This window comes from Xenopus laevis, chromosome 5S (assembly GCF_017654675.1).
Source record: "Xenopus laevis strain J_2021 chromosome 5S, Xenopus_laevis_v10.1, whole genome shotgun sequence".
Classification (NCBI taxonomy): domain Eukaryota; kingdom Metazoa; phylum Chordata; class Amphibia; order Anura; family Pipidae; genus Xenopus; species Xenopus laevis.
The window spans coordinates 39,909,366-39,932,916 of NC_054380.1; the positions used below are offsets into that span (position 1 = coordinate 39,909,366).

Consider the following 23,551-nt stretch of genomic DNA (forward strand, 5'->3'; position numbering starts at 1 on the left):
AGCAGCCAAAGATTTACTTCCAGAAAATACGGGGGGGGGGGGGAAGGCGGCACAGTAGCTGGGCCTAGGGGGGGAGGAAGGGTAAATCCGGCCCTGGCTGAAGTGTGAAACCATCTGAATTTGCAGTGATGATAAAATCTCTTTATTATCTGCATATTTCATAAGTTACATTCATTTTGAAAAAATATTGTAATTTCCCAGTCTCCACTTTATATATAAGTAATGATATAGACAATTTCATTTTTGAATATTTATGCTGTAGATACATTTTTACATTAAACAAATCTCTCCCTACTGTCTCCCCTTAGGCACATCTTAACCTTTCAAGATCCACAACTTATCGCTCACATATAATGATGAAATAACAGATACATTCATCCTCTTTTTAATTGATTCCATTATTTCAAATAAAAAAAAGTAAAAAACTAAATGAAATAAAAGTACAGTTCATGAGATAATATCATGACTTTTTTATGTTTTCTATATTGTAGGTTCTTTGTATTTAGTGCTTTGCATTTACAAATACCTTGGGGCAGATTTACTAAGGGTCAAAGTTAATACGAGGGAATTTTCGAAGTAAAAAATTTTTTGGATACTTCAACCATCAAATAGGATACTACGACTTCGAATTTAGTTCGACTTCGATTCGAAGTAAAAATCGTTCGAATATTCGACCATTCAATAATCGAAGTACTATCTCTTTAAAAAAACTTCGACTTCAATACTTCAAATTAAACCTGCCAAAGTGCTATGTTAGCCTATGGGGACCTTCTACAACCATTTTCTTAGTCTTTACACATCTAATAAAAATCATTCGATGAAATCATTCGAATCGTTTGATTCGAAGGATTGAATCGTTCGATTCAAAGGATTGAATCGTTTGATTCAAACTATTGAATCGTTCGATTCAAAGGATTTAATCGTTCGATCAAACTATTTTTATTCGACCGCAGGATCGCCAAATTTGTTGAAAAAACTTTGAGTTCGATATTCGAATTCGATGTTTTTTAATTCGATGTTTGAAGTTTTTTGTACTTCGAAATTCGACCCTTAGTAAATCTGCCCCCTTATGTCGGTAGATATTTGTTTTATTCTGCTTTCATATAATATTAGCTAATGCGTTCTTTTTTTAACGTAGTAGCAAAGTTTATTTACATACTTTACTCTACACACATGCTTTCCTTACATGTATCATTCTAAAAACCTTAATATGTGCCTCTGCTTTGTATTTACGTTTTATATGCATTTATTGAAATAAAAGGTTTTAAAGCATATGAAATAAATAAAAGACTTGCATACTATGTACAGCTGTAGGTAGAGCTCTCTAAACTTATATTTACAGTGTAAACATCAACTTTTAAATAAAGAAACATATTTGTCACAATTTTCACCTCACAACATTTGTTTTGGTTTGAATACTGAATTCATTGTTTGAAAGACTATGTCAAACTCAAAAATATAGTAAAGTTGTTCTTGTGATTCAGTCGCCCGATGGTGTTTTTCAAAGGTTCTACAAAGAAGAAAAATAAAGTGAACACATCGGTTTTACTATTACACATTGTAAATGCTAGATTTCCTTATTAGTGGTGGGCGAATTTGGGGCGTATCGCTTCGCTGAAAAATTTGCGAATTTCCCACGACATTTCTCTTTGGTTGCTATGGTTTACAACAAAACACAATTTGTCCAGTGTTAGTACCGGTTTAGTACTCAGGACCTGGGATTTTCTGGATAAGGGAACTTTTAGTACTTTGGATCATGATTTAAGTATACTAAAAATCATTTAAACATTACATATACCCAATACCCTATGATTAAGGGAGTTGCTCCCGAAACGCGTCCGGTGATGTTGGTTTGTTTCAATAAACCACCCTTCTAATTTTACCGGAGTGCCGCTTTCCCATCCATTTTTGCAATACCCAATAGCATTGTTCTGCCACCAATATGGAGTCATGCATTCTAGTTTGGAATAAGTACAAGGTACTGTTTTATTTAATTATTTGCTTAAAACAGACTCCGTGTGTGTCCGAAGTCGCCCCAAAGTTTCCTCGTGAGGCAACTTCAGGCGGAAAACAAATTGCTCCAAGTGCCATCCCGCCAGTGATTTAAATTCTGGGGAGATTAGTCACCTGATTTTGTCACCGGGCGCATAAATCTCCCTGAATCTTAGCATGTCTCCTTACCCTAACAGATTTCCGGATAAGGGATCCTATACCTGTAGATGAAACGCTTTTGTTTTGCATATTTAGAAATGAGGAAAATATTTGGTAAGTGTGCAAAGTTGTTTACACTGAGACTTAAAAGATGTGCTGTATATGTCAGAAATAGTTTGTAGATATTTTTCCTGCATGATCTGAAAGACTTTTTGGACTTTAGGAAGTAAACTATGACCTCTCCTGCAAAGGACCCATTTTTGTACATGCTACATCTTAAACATATTCAGCAAGACTGCTAATTAGGGATAATCGGTAAAAGTCCTGTAACTGATCCAATGTAGCACTGACTGTAGCAGTAGTTTTTAGAAAGTGTGTTTTGTCATATTAATTCAGAGGAACTGATGGATTCTTGAAACATCACATTGAATAATGTACATATGTATCTTTCTAAATAGTGTATGTTGGCTGCTATTAATAATCATGACACCAGTAACTGTATTTTATTCCTGTAGGGTCTAGTTTGAGAGCTTATGATATATGATAGGCTCCTAAGATTGTTTTTCAGCGTGATCAAAGCAGTAGTTCATTTATATAAAGTCAATGTATATTCCAGATGAGCATTTCCCTTTGGATCTGGCTGATTTTCTAATTCATATCATTTTAATGAGCTATAGAAAGTCTTTATTAATTCCAAAGCTGGATAACTTACCAAAGGGAGGTGGTTAAGGATTTCATTAAGTGTGGCATCATCGTAGTCTGAAAATGGTGGTTGGCTTAGATCTGCATTTTCTCGAAGACTTGCGGGATCAATATCTTCTTGACTGGAATACCACAAAAACAGGAGAATTTTTGAGAACATTTTTTAATATTTTATTAAGAATAATATTATCCTGACAAATGTCTCCAACTATCATCTGTTTATCTGCTGTGCTATAGGATATATGGTAATCTATATATCATCAAACAGTGCTTGCTTGTTCCAAGTCAAACATTTTACTGTGTACAATGGCCCACTAGAGGTCCCACAGTTATCTAAAAAGGTATCATACCAGGTCACAAACATAAAAAAACAAGCAAAGAGAAGTCATTTTGATGATATAACAAAACAGTGGCACTGAAATATCTCTGAAATCAAAAAGGAGTTTTCAAGGACATAGAGGCATGCCACACTGGACCTAATAATAAGTAGAATAAGTTACATTGTACTGTTGATTTCCTTTACCTAGTTCTGATACATGTATTACCATGCTGGACAATGTAAATTAATCAGGATTGGACTTTATTTGCAATTACTGTATAATTCAAATGTCAGGTGTTACTATTTCTAGTTTATACTACAGGTATGGGACCTGTTATTCAGAATGCCCAGGTCCTGGGGGTTTCCGGATAAGGGATCTTTCCGTAATTTGGGTCTTCATGCCTTAAGTCTACTGGAAATTCATTTAAACATTAAATTAACCCAATAGGATTAATTATATCTTAGTTGAGATCAAGTACAAGCTACTCTTTTATTATTACAGAGAAAAAATTTGGATTATTTGGATAAAATTAAGTCTATGGGAGACGGCCATTCTGCAATTCGGAGCTTTCTGGATATTGGGTTTCTGGATAAGGGATCCTATACCTGTACCTTTATATATTTTACATAACACAAAACAGTATAACACACTCATTTTTTTTTGTCGTGGATATGTGAGACTTTTTTTTAGATACAATTGATGATAGGTTTCATCTGGATGATCTAGCAAAAAGGAATACAAATGTACTGTATATAATTGGGAACCAAAGCAAGTAACTGCATACATTAAAAGAAAATGATTTAGTGGAATCTATGGAGAGGAAGGATGGAAGGATAGATCTGGGAGTAATATAATAATAGCTAAGGAATGAGAGGGCTGTCCTGTAATGTTGGCCTCTGCCCCTTATGTTGCCTATATGACGTCTTTCACAGCAATAAATGTCTAAGATCTGTGTTATCAATACCTTCTCTTTCCAGTCAAGACAGAATTCAAGAATTTCTTTACAGCCATTTTCTTCCTGAATCGGCTGTAGTTATCAGTGAACACAGCATCAGAGTGGCGCTTTACAGGTACCTGGTCTTCTACCACATTGTTGCTAAATAAAATGACAGGAAATTATTGAAACCTGTTTAAATTAATAAAAAATTTTTCATTTTGCAAAATGTATAAGCAGTGCTAGTGGGCTATAATGTTTGACAACCATTTATTATCATGCCTTGCCTATTTAGAAGTATTAAGAGATATATGAACTGTTTTTTTGTTTTCCCTATGATCGTATTATTGATTATGCTGGAAGGTTTAGACTTCTGTAAAAATGTACAGTTTATAACCTCTTCTAGCTTTCCTGTAATGTCATAATGCTCTTACATGAAGCCATCAGGGGTTATGGCTTAGCAGCTAATAAATGGGGTTTTTAGTTCCTTGCCCAGTGAAAAACAGACACCATTGGTTTACCAGAGGTGAATTAGTAACAACCTTGGTATGCTCAGGCTCTGGATCACTTTATTTGTGTCAGAACTTTTCCCAGTGAGTTAGAATTATAGAACACATTTTATACATTTGCCTATCTTGAAATTAGATTACTAATCAATACATTTAAATGAAATATGCTACTATTCTCCCTCTAATCCAGTATATCTGCCTTGTCTTGATAGAGCTCTGCTGGGACAGGAACTGATGAGAATGAAGTATGCTCTCTGTAAAGTGCTGTGTGAACATGTCAGCACTATATAAATAAAAGATAATAATAATGTACATCATGCACTGGAGTAATATAACAGCCTGGAGGTTTTAAGATCCAGCTAACAGCAAAAGATCAATGCCTTATGCAGGTCCATGTGTTTATGAAGTCTTTCTCCTGCCCTCCCGATGATCTCACCAGGCATACCCATAAAGCATCATAGCAGGTCAGAACACACTGAGCATGTGCAATGTCAAAGACACCAGTTACAGAGGTGTCCTATACCAGAAAGATATAGAACAGCATAAGTCTTCATTTTCATAGGGAAGCTATAGCTCTGGGTAAGGGATAGGCATTCCTGTCCATAGGATACATTATTTATGTGTTTTGTTAGATTTTACTCGTTCTTTGATGCAAAGTGGTCTCAAGCAGAATCAAAATCCATAAGGAGGATGAACATTAACAATGATTTGCTCATTTCTAAGTCACTGCAAACAAATTTGCAACTTGTTCAGCAATAAACAACAATATAGTTCATTTTCACATATTCAAGCTCAAGCTATAAATTTAAGACAATTTGTTCATCTCTATACGTAAGCAAGAGGACATCTTCCACTGGTCTTAGAGTTCAATGACATTTAATGAAATATAGTGTATCTAAGTTTAAATCTTTGTGAAAATATGTATTGGTGTATCCTTTCAAATGACAAATAATCTTAGAAACCAAGATGCACCCTCCATAGGTGGTGACGCATGCTTATAAAACAAATAACACAGAGAATTTTGCATACACACACCTAATTCAATACTTCCTTGCATTTTAATTATGCACAATTTTTATAATTAGCTGACCAAACATATATTTTATAGGCACAACCAACAACAAATTAAAGGGAACTTTGTAATCAGTGTTTGTGTTATTCTAAACCAGGCAGTTAAAATGCCACAGTGACAAAAACCTAACAAACCTAATGGTAGAAATGAACACCCTCTAGGTATTAGTCAAGTTAACCCACTATAAATCTATCACAGCATGTTAGAATTAAAGATACATGTAGTTGTACAGGTACCAAGTGGAAGCAATTCTGCCATACTGACTGTGAATATTATGTGTAAAGTTTTTACTTTATTTTAAACTTTCAAGAACCCAGCTTTGAATTTCAACTACCCTGTAGCCACAAAAGTTGTAAATAGCAATTTTCCATTTAGGAAAACTTTTCCAAGAATGATATACAATTACATTATTTTGATCTCTACGTTTAGCACTTAACAAAGAGAATAATTTGTAATTTTGATAGGAAGCATGTTAATGTTCAATCAAGAGCCAAACAAAAATAAAATTTTTGCTTACCTCACTCTTTTCCCAATCAAAGACTCTAAATATCTTCTTGCAGAAAGCTGACCCAAAAGTTTGCTGTATCCACTAGTGAAGAGTCCATCAGCATGTCTTGATGTTCTTGTAAAATCAGAAAGCAACTAGTGTCAGCCAGTTCATGTAGCCATTAAACCAAGAAAATCCAAGTTCTTGCACCATGGACTTTGCCCCCTCCCATCATTATTTAGTCAATTAATTTTATGCTTGCACAATATCTTTGTATTCCACCACCATGTTTCCCACAGACCTGACACCATTCCACCCTGCACTAGGGAGCAAACATTAAAAACATTAAAAAACATTTTGTGTTATGATGTTCCTAGATTTTCTTACATTAGCAATTGTTTTCAGGTATTCTAACCAGATGTTTTAAAGCTAGAGGAGTTTGAGAAACCAACTGTACCCTTCCACTGGAGATCAGCTTCATCTATCCTACTAAGACCTCTTACATCTTTTACTTTTCTCATCAATAATATCTTATTGTCTACTGCACCAATAACATGGATTGTATGGGTTAAAACCTCCTTTTGCCACCATGTCTCATAAATAAATAATTCTACCTACTTTATAACAGCACCAGTAATCAACTATTATCTTATCCCTCAGAAATATATCTCCAATATACTTTAATAAAAAATATGTAACATTTTTATAAGAAACCTAACTGTATGGAATGAAATTCCCCCTTCGTTTTACTTGCTCTGATTGCTGAGGATAGGAAGCTTCAGACGGTCCCTAATTGCTCTGCAGGGAAACGATTATACTTTCAAACGGCAGGGGGAGCCCCCACATCTTACTTCCCAGAACTCAAGCAGCTTTGCAGTCTACTTGTAGAGCAGCCGGCAACCATGTAGAGATTCGTATCCACAGACTCAGTGCATAATCTGATTATTAATCAGTCTTGTATCAGCTTCTATGACAGATATTATTTGACTTCTGCTGTTTTAATAATTATGATGATCCCTAAGCTTAACCTCCCAACAGCAGCCCAGACCACACTGAGCATGTGCGTAGTCTTGGTCTTGCAAAGATGTTAAACAAAGTTACAAGATGACAGCAAATTTGAAAGTATAAATCATTTGCTTAATTGGGCTTCTGGTGCAGTAATGTCATGTTTATGTTTAGTATAGAAAATACAGCATTTCTAGCATTATCCTATTTTAGATTTTGGTCCCCCTTTAATGGCTTATGTTATCTATCCCTGAAAACTGCCTATCAACAACAATAAACTCCAAAGGTGTGCCAATCTCGAAAATGATTATGTTTGGGAATTGGTAGGGAAAACACATAAAAACTATGCTACATGAAATAAACTATTTGATAAATGTCCAGAATAATTTGGTGGGAATCCCTTATTAAATGTATCCATATATTCTTGTCCTAAAAAATTAGAAAACCAAAGAAATGTAACCTATACAGTTAAGCACACATGAACATGAACATTCATATACATTTGATACAGACTTAATATCAGATTAGTCTCTTTGGTTATACGAACAGCTATATTTAATGTGCCTGGAACAGAGCAGATGCAATTTACTCTTCATTCAGAGACTAATTAGGGCTTAGTGATCTGTTCACTGTTATGTGTGTTGTTTGTTTTGGATGTATAACATATGTGCCCCTCAGGGTAACATTAGTCTCTGTTAAAGTGCAATCACCAAACCACTGTCATTGTGTTTTGTTACGCATGTTATTATTATATATATATATATTGTGTACTGAAGCATTATTATACAGTAGATTTACAATGTAAACTACCAAATATTTAAATTGAGATACTGTATCCAATGGCCAGTGGTCTGACTTTTAAAAGTTTATTACCAGTCTCATGCAAACACCTGACCGATTCAAATCATTATAATTTTTTTAGGTAAAATCCCCACCATTTTTTGCAAATGGAATAACAGATTTTTATCTTATTTAAGCAATTGTGTCAGGAGATTCTCATTGATCATGTGTGCATAGATTTCTTACTCAAACTATCTCAAGAACAATGAAAAACTACTGGTAAAATCAAAAAGTAAACAATGTTTAAAAGTATTATGTAGATAATGGGCTTAGTTATCAACACTGAGCAAATTAATACCTGAGCAGTCACCCATAGCATCAAGTCAGAGATTAGTGTTTTTAGCCAATGGCAGGAAGAACAATAAAAGTAAAAATTTGATTGGTTGCCATGGCTTATTATTATGTTGACAAATGGTCCCTTCAAGTGCTGTTCTGTGGCAGTAGTACCAAATGTTTGTATTATTTACAAATAATCAGCCATTTTTATGAATACATAACTTGCTCTCAGCAATATTATTAGGTTTTTTCTATAATTTAGGAAGCATTCTATTAAAATATTAATAAAACTTAATAACTTACCTGCCAACTGCTCTGGACATATCCAGAAAGAATTCGTCATTTTCTGGTAGTGTATCTTGAAGCATGTCTGTGTCTGGTTTTAATGATCCCTGAGTCTGATCAGGTTCACTTGCTCCCTCAAATGGTAACCGATTTCCCAGCCTATTCATGGTACAAACATAATGCAAATTAGAATATGAAGCTTGAAATTTATTCTAGGTAACCTTTTATTTAAATTGGGCTTTAAATAATAATTCAAAAATATTAGGCAAAATGAAGACTAGACTTTCCTTTATGACGTAGAAAAAGACTAGTGATGGGCGAATTTGCGCCATTTTGCTTCGCCGAAAAATTTGTGAATTTCCTGCTGAAAATTACGCAGATTCGCTGGTGAACCACGTAAATTCTCCACGAATTTGCGCCTGGCGAATAAATTCCCCCATCACTAAAAAAGACCTGTTTATGCTAAATATCCCCATATAATCCATACTACATATTACAGCTATAATATCCATCCAAATGAACATTTGATATTTAATTAATTTCAGCATATTTCATTATATAGAATATTTCAGGTTTAGAATCTATTAATAACAGAATGGATTATATCCCTTAAAAAAAATGTGGTTTTCCCCTTTAAAGGAGAAGCAAACCCTAAAATTAAAAAACCCTACTCTCCTACTCTACATAGACCCCCCTCCTTCCTCCTCCGCAGCCTAGCTGCTACCCCAGGCACATGCCCCGAAGTCTTTGCTTAACCCTCTGTGCAGATTCTGTCCAGCGGAGTTTACGGCAGCCATCTTCTTCTCTTCAGTAATCTTCGGAATGAGACCGGCATAATGGCGCGAATGCAGAGTTGGAGCAATTTTATGTTTTGCGACAACTGTTCATGTGCCAAAACGCATGAAAATTGCAGAAAATTTACTCATTCCGAAGATTACCGAATCGGCTGAAGATAGCGCCCGTGAACTCCGCTGGACAGAATCTGCATGGAGGGGTAATTAAAGACGTAGGGGCATCTACACTTTTTGTAGAAAAAAACCTTGAATTTTTCATGATGTATTAAACTCTGAGAGTTAAAAAGTCCAAATAAAAAAGTACTCCAACTCAGATCTGCGAGTTTATGTAGAAGTCAATGGCAGATGTCCTGAAGATATCCTGATATGTGCTGGGTTTCTGCAAATGTTGCAGTTTTCGAGCGTCAAATCCAAAAAAAATTATCTCATGGAGAGTAAGAATTTTTTGGGAAAATGTAATGATAAATAGGGTGGGGGAAGTGAATCAGGAGTGTCTTTCCAAAAATAGTGAGATAAATTTGGATTTTGATAAATAACCCCCTAAATGTGTGGAGCAATACCGATTGATGCTACTTTATAATCACCACTGTCATTACAACTGTCCTCTAAACACCTATGCTGTAACTGATTATCCTGCAATAGCAGTGACCATTTCTTTTTATAGTATATATGATACGATTAACTGGATTATTTATTGATCTAGAAATACTATGAATATACCTCTAGGAAAAGATAGATCAATATAATGTGGATGCCAGAAAAACTAACTGTCAATCAAGCTAAACACTTGTAGCAGATCAGCTATGAATGACCAAATACAAAAAACCTTGACTTATGCCATAATAAAACTGTACCCATCTGCAGTATTACTGTGCGATTTTATATGCCAAGTCCTTATTAAGGAATTTACTTTTTGTCTGTCAAGATTACAAGAAATGTTGTCCTGGGGCTCCAGTCCTTTATTATTTCTGGGCTGTCATAAGTTAGAGTGAAGTAACAATGAATCCTCTTGATAGGCAGAAGTATGTAATACAGTGTAATTCACTGACATGTCAATCTGAAACCTGTAAGTGCCCAAGACTGACGCTTACATGTGATGTCACTGTGATTATATGCAGCATATATATAGGTAAGTGCTTTTTTAATCCGGATAACAAGCAACAATAACCAGCACAAATAATATAAGAGAAATAATTGATCTGTTCCGTATCCTACTTTTTGGCAGAATAAATTCAACATTCTAGTTCAAAAAAATGATCTAGTCTCATCATAGTCTCTTGGACAAAGAGAACTTGCAAACATATACCTATATGAAATATAGAAAGCAAAATATCCTTCAAAGATTCAGTTTTACTTTTGCCCCTTAATGTCTGCCTCATATATATACCCCACCATTTAATTTGTATTTTTTCTAATATACTGGCAAATGAGCCTAACTATATCCACAATGTCCAAATCAATCCAACTTTACCTGGGATTTGAATAGGTCCCCATGGGAGGCAATGCCCGGGCACTCAAGCAGAAAACATTGATGAGAGTAAAAGATACCAGAAGGTGAAAGATGTTTCTGTATTCCATAACTTCAACCCTGGTTAAGCACAAACACAAATGACTTTATGTCTTGCAAATAAAAGCATAAAGCAAATACTTATGCATAAACGATTCCCTTACAACCTATACTCACTATGATTGACAGATCGCTAAGTTGTTCAGTGAGATCTTTGAACACAAGTAGCATGTTTTACATCATATCTGCTGTGATCAAAGTTGGAGTCACTACAATTTACACAGCTCTTTAAAAGTAAAAACTTTTTATTTAATTGTAGCTCTTTAGACCCAAGAACTAATGGACTATGAAAAAATGGGAAACATAACAGTGTTACAGCAAGTTTCGCACAACATAAGGAAGCAACTAAATTATGTTGGTTTATGAATGTAAGATAGAAAGATAGATAGAGATGCGTATATATATATATATATATATATATATATATATATATATATATATATATATATATATACACCAAATGAAAGGGATCCACACTCACAGGTCTTTAAAGATAATAAAGAATACTTCAAAATAAAGTATTTTTTCTTATGTTTAAAGATCTGTGAGTGTGGATCCTTTTTGTTTGGTGTGGATTGCAACTTTTCGATTGTGCATCATGAGTGGCGGCACCTTCATGGACTACATATATATATATATCCTTGAGAAAGGTCCGAAACATTGGATTAAATGCTGTAACAATAAAAAAGCATCATTTCACAAATTACAGGGAGTGCTGATCCTTCATTTGCTTATATTATAATCCTTGATCGTGCAGCTCTGGCAACTCAAAGTATCAGTGTGGGCATTTCTGGACAATTATATATATATATATATATATATATATATATATATATATATATATATATATATATATATATATATATATATATAATATACAGGTATAGGACCTGTTATCCAGAATGCTTGGGACCTGGGGGGGTTTTCCGGATAGCAGAACTTTCTTGATCGTGCAGCTCTGGCAACTCAAAGTATCAGTGTGGGCATTTCTGGACAATTATATATATATATATATATATATATATATATATATATATATATATATATATATATATATATATATATATATATATATAATATACAGGTATAGGACCTGTTATCCAGAATGCTTGGGACCTGGGGGGGGTTTTCCGGATAGCAGAACTTTCTGTAATTTGGATCTTCATACCTTAATTCTACAAGAAAATCATGTAAACAATTAATAAACCCAATAGGCTGGTTTTGCTTCCAATAAGGATTAATTATATTATAGTTTGGATCAAGTACAAATTACTGTTTTATTATTACAGAGAAAAAGGAAATACTTTTTAAAAATGTGAATTATTTGATTATTATGGAGGATGGGAGACAAGCATTCTATAATTCGGAGCTTTGTGGATAAGGAGTTTCCGAATAATGGATATATATATATATATATATATATATATATATATATATATATATATATATATATATATATATATATATATATATATATATAATATATATAACTATATATATATAAATATATATATATATAAATATATATATATATATATATATATATATATATATATATATATATATATATATATATATATATATATATATATATATATATATATATATATATATATATTCATATAAACTACTTTAAAAGTTCACACAAATCATAGTCACATAATGTAAATTCTCTCCAAAATCCAAAAACAGCATTTTGCTTAATGAAAGACAACGTCATTCTAAGCAACTTTGCATTATACATTCATTAAACATAGTCAATGTAACGGGTACCGATAACAATGCCCATACTGTGAATTCCTGAAACAATGTAGCAGAAGCAAGACAACTGCCTGCTGCATGAGTACATAACCAGACACCTAACCAAATGCTGCTTTCAGCTTCAATAGCATTTATAAATAGCTTTAAAACCACTGGGCATACTGAATTTGAGCTGGAAACTTGCAGGGAATTGCATTATCGTTTATTATGCAAAAAAAAGTACAGTTAAGATGTGCGTTTCCCAGAACCTAGATAGCTTTCTATTCTAAAAGCAGGATTTAATTCCTATGCGATTTGTTCCGTAGTTCTGAGAAATCCAAGTACTCACTGGATGACTAGAGCTCCGGTCTCTTCGTGCGTTTGGTTTCCAGTCACTGAGAAGTTTCAGCACCCGCCAGGAGCAACAGGAGGCAATGGGGCGCTATCCGTGGTGCTGAAACTCTATCAATTGCCGGGGAAAGTTCTTGTGCGTAACGCGGTGCGCTCTCCTCCTGGCTCTAGACTTACAGTCAGGCTGCCTCGCCTCCTCTCATTGAGCTCTCCGAGGCAAAGGGATGCTCCTATAAAAACCAGTGCAAGGGTAGGTTTGGCCAAGAACACTAACTCGAGTGGCTTCTGTGAAGACGTCACTCCAGATCCCACGGGAACACGCTAAAAAGTCGTCATCAACCACCTTCCTGCTGATGTCCAAAGAAGATGAAGTTGCTGCTGATCAATGACTCCCCCCTCCATATACTACATAACTGCTACAGGCAGCGCTTAATTTATTTAGTTTATGACTGCCAGTCTGCAATGGAATCAGCATCACTGATTTATTCAGGGGCAGCAACAGCAGCAAGACATCCTTTGATGCTAGTATACATTTTTGGGGATGGCTGCTGCTTTATCTTCAATTATCTCTTTCTGTGACCAGAACTGAAATCACAACTTCCTTACAAGCTCAGTAATCTACACATTCTGATTCTACTTACTGTATGTCTCATAATGCAAAAGATTTTTGTTTTAAGTCGTGCTTTCATTCCATTATATCCATGTCTTATCTTGGCTCACTATTAAAAGAGTTGTTCACCTTTGAGATAACGTTTAGTATAATATAGAGAGTGGTATTCTGAGACAATTTGAAATTGGTTTTCAATTTTCATTACTTAAGGTTTTTGAGTTATTTAACTTTTTATTCCTCAGCACTCCAGTTTGCGTTTTAAGCAATCTGGTAACTATGCTCCAAATTATTCTAGCAACCATGCACTGATTTGAATAAGAGACTGGAATATGAATAGGAGAGGCCTGATTAGAAAGATGAGTAATAAACATTAGCAATAAAAATACATTTGTAGCCTTACAGAGATCACAGATTACAGATCACTTGTAGGCAGCCGCACTCTGATTGAGATTATTAAATTTAATGTGGGTGCTTGCTGAAATTGTACATATAAATCTTCACATAGAGCTGCACTCCAATATTGAATGAATAAAGTCACATTATTTGCATAAATTCTTGTGTCCAACGTTTCGGCCCACCTTAGGGCCTTTATCATCCTTGGACACACGAATTTATGCAAAAAATGCGACTTTATTCATTCAATATTGGAGTGCGGCTCTATGTGAAGATAGAATATATATATATATATATATATATATATATATATATATATATATATATATATATATATATATATATATATATAGCTATATAGATATATATACTGTATATACAGTATATATATATATATATATATATATAGAAGAAATAGTAGAGATCACACTCGCAGGTCTTAGAAGAAATAAGTGAACTTTTATTAGTGGACAATCGCTGATGTTTCGGCTGATACAACCACCGCTCTATATATATATATACACACACACACACACACACACACACACATATATACATATACACATATCCACGAATATCATATCATAATCCAACATTTTGGTCCTCATTAGGACTTTTTTCAACGATGATATCAATCATATATATCAATATCAGTTCCACCCATATTATGTTGGAAGTAATAGTTCCCCCTAAGTACATTCGCTGTTAAAAAAGGATGTAACCCATCCAAATACATTTTTGCATAATACAACTCTTGGCAACATTCATTAAGCATTTTCATTGGTTTTAAGTTTACGTGTAAGTTTCATTGCTACTAAAAGTAAAATCTGTGTGTCTGTTGCTCATCGTTGTGGTTCTGGTCCTGTTAAAACAATGTAGCAGAAGCCAGCTCATCAACAGACTTGGCTTGGGTGGGGGAGGGGCTGACTTTGGCTATATTACTGTAACAGTCAGAACAGAGAGTGCAGAAAGGAAGTGTCAGATGCTGCTTTAAGTTACAAATATGTTTACAAATAACTATTGGACATTTTAAATAAAAATGGACTATAGCTTTTAATCATTTTTTTTATTAGGTAACAAAGTGAATGATGTTTTTTTCATTAGGCAACTATTTATTTTTACGTGTACTGGATGATGGTATACTACTATACAAAACACATCTGAGGTGCTTGTTTTAGTAGCTAAACACTATCAATTAAGTTCCTGCTTCAAGGGATATGCTTAATGAGATGGCTATTTATCATTTTGGCTAAAAATGTAGACCAGTATATTGCACAGGCAATTATTAGCTACAGAAACTCCCATGCTTTGCCTTGACCTTTCCACTCATTATTGTATTGATTGTTTGAGTCAGGACCCTTTAAAATGGGACTTCTTTGCCCAAAACACTGATAATATTTTCGCTCCGTTTTTACATAATTTTGCCTGTTTAGGTCATCATTCCATGTTATATCACGATCCTTCATCGAATACTCTGCAATGCCTGATCTCCCACTGTAATTGAATTGTGCCAAAATTAAACGAATTAAATTAAAACTGCCTGGAAATTTGTTTCTTTGTTGACAGCTTTAACTAAAACCAGAGTTCCTGCAATGGCTTAATTCCAGGAAATATCATCCCTTACCTAATGACGGGAGGTCGACAGATCTACAGAACATCCCTTCTCTGATACAAGGTTCACCCTTTTCGCCTTCTATTATATATATATATACTGGCCAGATATGGGATGACTTTGACGTAGTTGGCCAGCTTAAATATATTGCAATATATGGACAAACAATCCCTGTTTTGTTTAAAGGGTAAGGCATTTTTTAGTAGCAGTATGCACAGAATGTCGCTGTCTTAAATATATTGATAATGGGTTGAGTGCAGAGGACTCTTGTATTTGACTATATATATATATATATATATATATATATATATATATATATATGGAATAAATCGGCACTCACCATTTTTGTAGTTAAATAGCCGGGTGCTAACCAAATTCATAAATAGCAGTCCAGTGAAAGCACTCACGGCAATGACCCTTCAGGGGTATATCAAAATATTTTTATTAGTGCATGGTGCATCTCAACGCGTTTCGACTCGCAGAGAGCCGTCGTCAGTCAGTGAGTGCTTTCACTGGACTGCTATATATATATATATATATATATATATATATATATATATATATATATATATATATACACACACACACACACACACACACAGAATATACATTTATAATACATATATTTATTACGTGAGAGCTCCATCTGGAGGTTTACCTTAGTGAGACAGACCAATTAATTTTTCTGATAACAGTCTTTCTACAGTTGATTGATAAGAGGAACAAAACCAGCAGTGAAAGAGTTAAATATGAGTATTATAGACTAAGAATGGTGTAGACATGCTGTCATTCTATGATGCAGGCAAAGGCAACATTTACTACTACACCCACTTTCTTTTTAGATCTCAGATTTATTACATCTCAAACTGGGGAATCCTAAAAGATTCTTAGCTATTCGGTTTTCATTTTTTAAACATTTTACTACACTGACTGCCAGTAAGGACGGTATCAATCAGTCAATATATCTATGAAAGCAGCTGAATGTGTTTGACAGAAAGTGCCTGACTGCTTTGAACAGTCAAACACAATTCTCTTTAATGGGGAGATAGAGCTCAGCAGAAGCATTTATCTCTAACCCCTCCCCCCCCTCCAAATTTAAAATCCCCCCAAATCAATGATTCTTGTATTAACATTACCAATTTAGAGAAACATGTTTCTATGCTAGAATAATTTTAGTAAGGAGAAAAGCTATATAAATCTCACTTTTTTTTTACCGAAAAATGACCATTGATACTGCTTGGTAAAGAAAAACTGTTCCTTTAGTATTGTACTCTATATACATGTTATTACATTTCTATTATTATCAAGCCATGGGGTTTAAAATTTGAATAATGGAACGTACCCCAGAAGGGTCATTTAACTATGTTTCGTGGTGGGCTGTGGATTAGTAGATTCTACTCTGTCCTACTGTTGATCAGTGGATTCGGGACCTACCATTCGTTATAGGCTAGTTGTAACAGTGTATAGTAAAACAGTTTTCATGTAATTTTTCCCCTTGTAATGTTTCTTAGTAGCAGTTAGCAAGGGCGTAACTATAGAGGAAGCAGACCTTGCGGCTGCAGGGGGACCCAGGAGGTATAGGGGCCCCATGAGGCCCTAATTCATATACAATTTCAATAAATATTGGAGAAACAAGTCAACCTCTAAACATTTTGAGGGCCTGAAAAATTATTTGCTGTGGGGCCCAGTAATATCTAGTTACACCACTGGCAGTTAGTGATGGGCGAATTTGTCCCGTTTCAATTCGTCGAAACGTGTAAATGTTGACAACTGTGTCAATTCTGGTGCTCGCATCAATTTTGGCTCCAGCATTAAAGTCAATGGGCATGCGAATAATGTTGACACGCGACTATTCCGGCACGAGTCCAAAATTTTTTGACGCTGGCGATTTTTCCCCGGCGAATTTTCACTGCAGTTTCGCAAATTTATTCACCAATGCCGAAACGCAGAAATTCACAGTGAATTTGCGCCTGCCGTATTAATTCGCCCTTGACTAGAAGCAGTTCAGTTAGACAGATCATGACTTTTCAGGGTGATGGCATGCAAGTTGATTTATTTCCTGCAGAAATTTTGTGCTACACATGTAATGTGCCTAGCCATTTAGATCCCAGGACATAAAATATAAAATAATGTTTTACTTTCATAATGCAGTTTAATCTCACTTTATGTTTTTTGCTTGCCTGTAAACATAGTGTTCTATACTCTGATTCTAGTATGATGTCTGCAGTTCTGAAATGGTAGAATTTGGACAGTTATGGATAAACTACATTTTGATACTATATTAAATGAATAAAAAGGAATGTTAAAGGAACAGTAACACCAAAAAATGTAAAGTCTATCAAAGTAATTAAAATATAATGTAAAATTCGAAAATTGGGACTTAAACCCCCAGCCTATAGGCCTTAGGATATAAATTGTTGAAAATCACACAAGAGGTCACCATAAGTAAAAAGGCAATATTTATTCAACACCATGCCATTATATTTTTCTATTTTCTGTTATGGTATGGTGTTGAATAAATATTTATTATGGCATGGTGTTGAATAAATATTGCCTTTTTACTTATGGTGACCTCTTGTGTTTTTATATCCTAGGGCCTATGGGCTGGGGGTTTAAGTCCCAATTTTTGCATTTTTCATTTATATTAGTTTGTTTGTGGACACCCTGACCCATATTGTCCTACATCATTATTACTAATATTGCTGGTTGGTATTTATACCCTGCTTGAGAAAATTTTGGTTTAATTATAAAATATAATGTAGTGTTGCTCTGCACTGGTAAAACTGGTATGCTTGTTTTAAAAAGACTACTATAATTCATATAAATAAGCAGCTGTGTAGCCATGGAGCCATTCAAGCTGGAAAAAAGGAGAAAATGCACAGCATACACAGCAGATTTTTTGGTTTAACTGTTACTTTTTTTTTGGAATGTGAAAGTAATGAAATGTAAAATGTTCAGTGGCAAAAGTTCCAATGCACACTTTCATTTTTTATATCTCTCCTAATCATATAAAAGTATGGAACCTGTTATCCAGAATGCTCGAGCCATGGGGTTTCTGGGGTTTTCTCAGATAATGGATCTTTCTGTAATTTGGATCTGAATACCTTAAAGGTGGCCACAGACCCACAGATAATATCAAACGAAACAAATTTTCGTACAATACATGCGATGTATGGTGGGAAAACAGCTGACTGATAGAAGAAGACTTGGATATCGGTCGGCTCGTCGATAGGGCTGGATAGAAAATTTTGAATGGGTGCCCAAACACCCAAACATTGGCCATTGTTAGTGCTGAATCATCAGATACAGGTAGAATTCTATTGTTTCTACCTGTATATCTGACAATTCAGCTCTACACATGTGTATTGAAACAAACTTTCTTTCTTGGAAAGATCTTTTCCAAGAAAGATTGTAATTGTTACGTCTATGGCCACCTTAAGTCTACTAGAGAATCGTGTAAACATTAAATAAAACCAAAACGCTGGTTCTGCTCTTAGTTGGGATCAAGTACAATCTACTGTTTTATTATTACGGAGAAAAAGGAAATCATTTTTAAAAATCTTGATTATTTGGATAAAATGAAGTCTATGGGAGACAACTTTTTCCATAACTCAGAGCTTTCTGGATAACGGATTTCTGGATAACGAATCTCTTCCGCCTACCCACCTTCTGGGTTCTTCCAGCATAGACATTCTCCATCAAGGGGCCTATTTAGTTTGCTGTGTAAAATGAAATTCTCCGGAAAAACTTGTGAAAAACTGTGAAAAATATTTGGCAAACTTATCAAGGTGTGTTTTATTTTATGCCACGCGAATGCCCGATTTTTTACCGTTATTTTCCACTTTAGACCTTTATAAGTTCTGGCAGAAGTTGATCAAACAAAAATAGTGCATGGAAAATTAAGCCGCCGTTTTTTACACCACATAATAAATCTGTTCCCTTCTGTTTTTCTTGTACAGTGAACATCACTGGGTTGCAGTGTGCAAGTTGTTTCTACCCTTTATTGTGAAAATTTTTTCCAACAAAGCTCAAGTCCAGAGTGGTGAATGTTGGTGCTACCACCAGGATGCCTTCAATTAACTTTGGTGTGAGGGAATGTGTATACATTTCGCACCAGGACTAGTGATGGGCAAATCTGTCCCGTTTTGCTTTGATGAAAAATTTGCGAAATGGCAAAAAAAATTGCAAAACAGCGAAAAATTCACAAAACGCATTGAAGTCAATGGGCGTCAAAACTATTTTGACATGCAACAATTTTGACGCGAGGAACACTTTTTATATGTGCGACTATTTTGTCGAAATGCATTAAATTCAATGGGCGTCCGAATAATTTTGACGCGTGACAATTTTTTGTCGAAGTTTCTGTGCAGTTTCGCAAATTCATTCTCGGGCACCGAAAAGCGGAAATTTGCCACAAATCCATGCCTAGTGAATTTATTCGCCCATCACTAACCAGGGCCAAAAAGGCACTGGTATATCACCGGTTTACAGTTTTATGGCACTGCACATGTGATAAACCCTGGAAGGTGGGATGTAACAGAAGAAACCAAAAGGTTAGTAGGGAGTCCACAAGAGACTCAAACCTAACAGACATAATGCTTCTTACTGACTGTGAATAGTACCACAGCAGCCCAGTACCATAAAACTAATTTTAAAAGGTTGTAATTTGTCTGCCCTTTACTTGTTATTATGGGAGCTATACACATATTATACTCAGACCTGTCAGACATTCAGTATCTGGGGAAGACATTTTTTGTGTAATGATGTGATCCAACAATTACTACTCACCACAAGATCTCATTTATTTCCTTACTCCACACTAATGGACCTAATGTTTAACCCCTTAACTCCCCAGAGTCAAACACTTTATAAAAAAATATGATTTCATGTAATGGTCACCTTCAGCTATGCTTTTATGGGCCCAACTGTCATGGGCTTGTTTGCTTTTCCTAATTATCTTGTATCACAGTATAACTTTAGTATTTAGAGCTTTCATTGTAAATTTAGTGCAATGTTTTACACAATATAAATGGCTAAATTATTCTGTACTTGCTACAGCCCTTAGGGTGGTGGCAAATTCTGGCGAATTTATTCGACAATCACTAGATATACAATATTGTCCAGTCTACAAATGAAAGCAATATTGTTCAACATGATTTGCTTTAAAAAGATTTGCATTCAGTTAACAAATTGAAATCCGTGTATATTTCATATTGATGATACAAGGAGCAATAGTAATTTTTCATTATAAAAAGAGAACGCATTTGTTTAATCCAGATATAGTGCATGTTATTTGACTGATGCGCTGGTTGAGGATCTTGATTTAAACAGAAATTTGCTAAACAGCTATTTTTTTTATCTGGTGATCTATATGAAATATTATAACTCTAGGGCAGGAGGAGACAGTCACCTGTCTTATAAGATAGAATGCACTTGGCTCACGATCCAAAATAAAAGGTTTCAGGTCTTGGACATATCGTTGAATATGTAATATATAATAAAATTGAATGAGATGCATTGTTTTAATTGGAAGAAATAGATGTAACTAAAGCTGAAGTCCTTTATATATGGTTATGGAAGTATAAAAGGAAATTATAAATTTTTCCTTACCCTCCCAAACCGCAGGTGAGTAGATTTGCCAAAGCAATGGCATGAGACTGTAGTGGAATGTAATTCTATTTAGTTTTAATTCTAGCTTTCCAACAAAAATTTTTGGAATTAAAATACCATGTAAGGAATTAAGGCCATGAAAGGCCTTTTAAATGAAGCAAAAAATATAGTGGCGGGGAAAGGGGTTAGACCTATTGATTAACGACTGATGGCAATCATGTATAAATGGGATCCTTTTTTTTAAAAAAAAAAACATTTCAAGCCATAGTGATGCTTCAAGGCTTATTTGCAGATATTTTTCTTTTTAAAGAGGAAGAAGGAATCTTTGGCAAGATTAATGTATACCTGCTGCCATCTTACCTGCAATTGCGGAGAATCCGGAGTCATAAGATAAAAAATTCTATGAATCTATAATGGCTTTAATTCCACAGTTGATGTGCCCATTCCACAAGGGCTTTGCGTGTCTTTGAATACCAAGGTCAAAACAGATAATTTTCAAAAAGGTATAACAAAGATCTCTTTTAAACATATGAAGGTCAAAGGGGTAGAAGTATTAGGTAATTAAGGTTTGAAATCTCAAGGACAATGGTAGATTGTATATAGCGAGAATTTTGAAGATAAGAAAATTTTCAATGTAAAATGATGTTCTAGAAAAATATTAGGCAGCGGTACAGCTTGAAGGCAGTTTGTTTTCTACAGCGATTAGGAATATGGAGCACACAGGTGGTTTGGAAAAATCACGCCTTCTTTATTGAAAAAGTAATGGTAAAATCATCCGTGCGGTACATATGTGGACATGACCTCCCCCACACTTTACGTGTTTCGTGGCATCTCGCCACTTCCTCAGAAGCATAGGGAAACCCACCCCCAACACCGTTAATAAACCACTCGACCCAGCCCATAAAAACATTTAACCCAATCAGAACATTTAGCATATAATATATACATCAGAACGATCCAAAGCAGCAGGTAATTATGTTAATCCACCTACTGGGCTGATCAGACTCATCTGAGAAATAGAAATTTGACACAGCTTACAAAAACATTGTTGCAATAGGCTTATATTCTGTAAAAATGTATATACTTAAATTGTAACATTTTATGAATAACAAAATATATTCTATCACAGACTAGTACATAGTTCATAACGTGGGGATCAGTATAAATCAAAAACCATATAAATAAATTAATAACCGTATGTTAATATATATATATACACATGTAGATATATTGCAAACGCATGCAACTATAATAATTCATAATCGATACCACCTATAATACTACAAAACCAAACAAAATAAATAGAAATGCATCAGTTACAAAAGCAAGATAACTCCCATTCTCTATTGAGGCCCCCATAATTCTCTGTAGTTTTCAAATAAAAAATCCAATAGGCCTCTAGCCTCAATAATTTCTGATCAAGATCTCCCTTTCTTATATTTCTGGGGGGTTTATCTATAATTTGAAAAGACATACAATCAGACCCCTGATGTTTTTCAAGTAGATGCTTTGCTATAGCCGATTTAGTATCCAATCGGTTGGTGGCTGAAATATGTTCTAAAATGCGGGTGCCTGCCCGTCTAATGGTTTTACCCACATATTGGGCCCCACATTCACATGTCGCCAGATAGATCACCCCTTTCGACATACAGTTAAAGTATTCCTTAATGTCATATAAAGTACCTACCACTGAGCTCTGAAACTGTTTAGATACATTAATCCATGGACATGACTTGCATCTGGTGCGGCCACATTTGTAAACCCCCTTAAATTTGAGCCAAAGTTTACTCTCAGTTTGTCCCTTAGACATAAATAAGCTTCTGGAGATGTGTGATGCCAAATTTTTCCCTCTTTTAAACACAAAAGAGGGTGTTTAATCTAAAAATTTAGATCGGTCCAGTTTACCGGGAATGAGGAAGGCAGGAAACAACAGAGATCACTTTCACCTGTCTCGTCTAGGTCTTTTTTAGCATCGGAACCGGATCAGTCGGAAAGCGAACCGGAGGATCGCAGTTATCAGGGCAATTTCAGCGACAAACACAAAGACAAATCCAAGGGCAAGATGTACACCCAGAGGGACCCGGTTTACACCAGCAGCTCTGGCAACAAACCAGAAGTGGTGGACGCCGGAAAAACACCAGGATATCAGGGGCCAAGAGATGGGAATCGCAACAGGAAGCCTCGGTGGTAATGGGTGCTGAGAGCTCCAGTTCATCGACAGTCCTTGGCAACCACGCTCAACTTCCATCGCACTTGGATGTGGTAACTATATCTAATCAGTCTACTGATAATG

The 23,551-nt window shown here is 35.0% G+C and overlaps 1 protein-coding gene across 1 annotated transcript; it reads right to left on the minus strand.

The window, feature by feature from the left end:
* Window positions 1-1,027: 1,027 nt before the first annotated feature.
* On the minus strand, window positions 1,028-13,389 carry vip.S (vasoactive intestinal peptide S homeolog). Its single transcript, XM_018264773.2, has 7 exons — window positions 13,032-13,389; window positions 10,847-10,963; window positions 8,600-8,740; window positions 6,206-6,310; window positions 4,138-4,269; window positions 2,864-2,975; window positions 1,028-1,510 (listed from the first exon to the last, which is right to left on the minus strand). The coding sequence occupies exons 2-7, from the start codon at window positions 10,951-10,953 to the stop codon at window positions 1,502-1,504; spliced, it is 606 nt and encodes a 201-aa protein (XP_018120262.1). The 5' UTR covers window positions 10,954-10,963; window positions 13,032-13,389; the 3' UTR covers window positions 1,028-1,501.
* Window positions 13,390-23,551: the final 10,162 nt, after the last annotated feature.

Coding starts and splice junctions, on each gene's coding strand:
- vip.S (XM_018264773.2), bottom strand. CDS start 10,953: ATGGAATACAGAAACATCTTTCACCTTCTGGTATCTTTTACTCTCATC. Junction 8,741..10,846: donor GGGACCTATTCAAATCCCAG/GTAAAGTTGGAT, acceptor TACCATGAATAG/GCTGGGAAATCGGTTACCAT. Junction 2,976..4,137: donor GTCTTGACTGGAAAGAGAAG/GTATTGATAACA, acceptor GTGGTATTCCAG/TCAAGAAGATATTGATCCCG.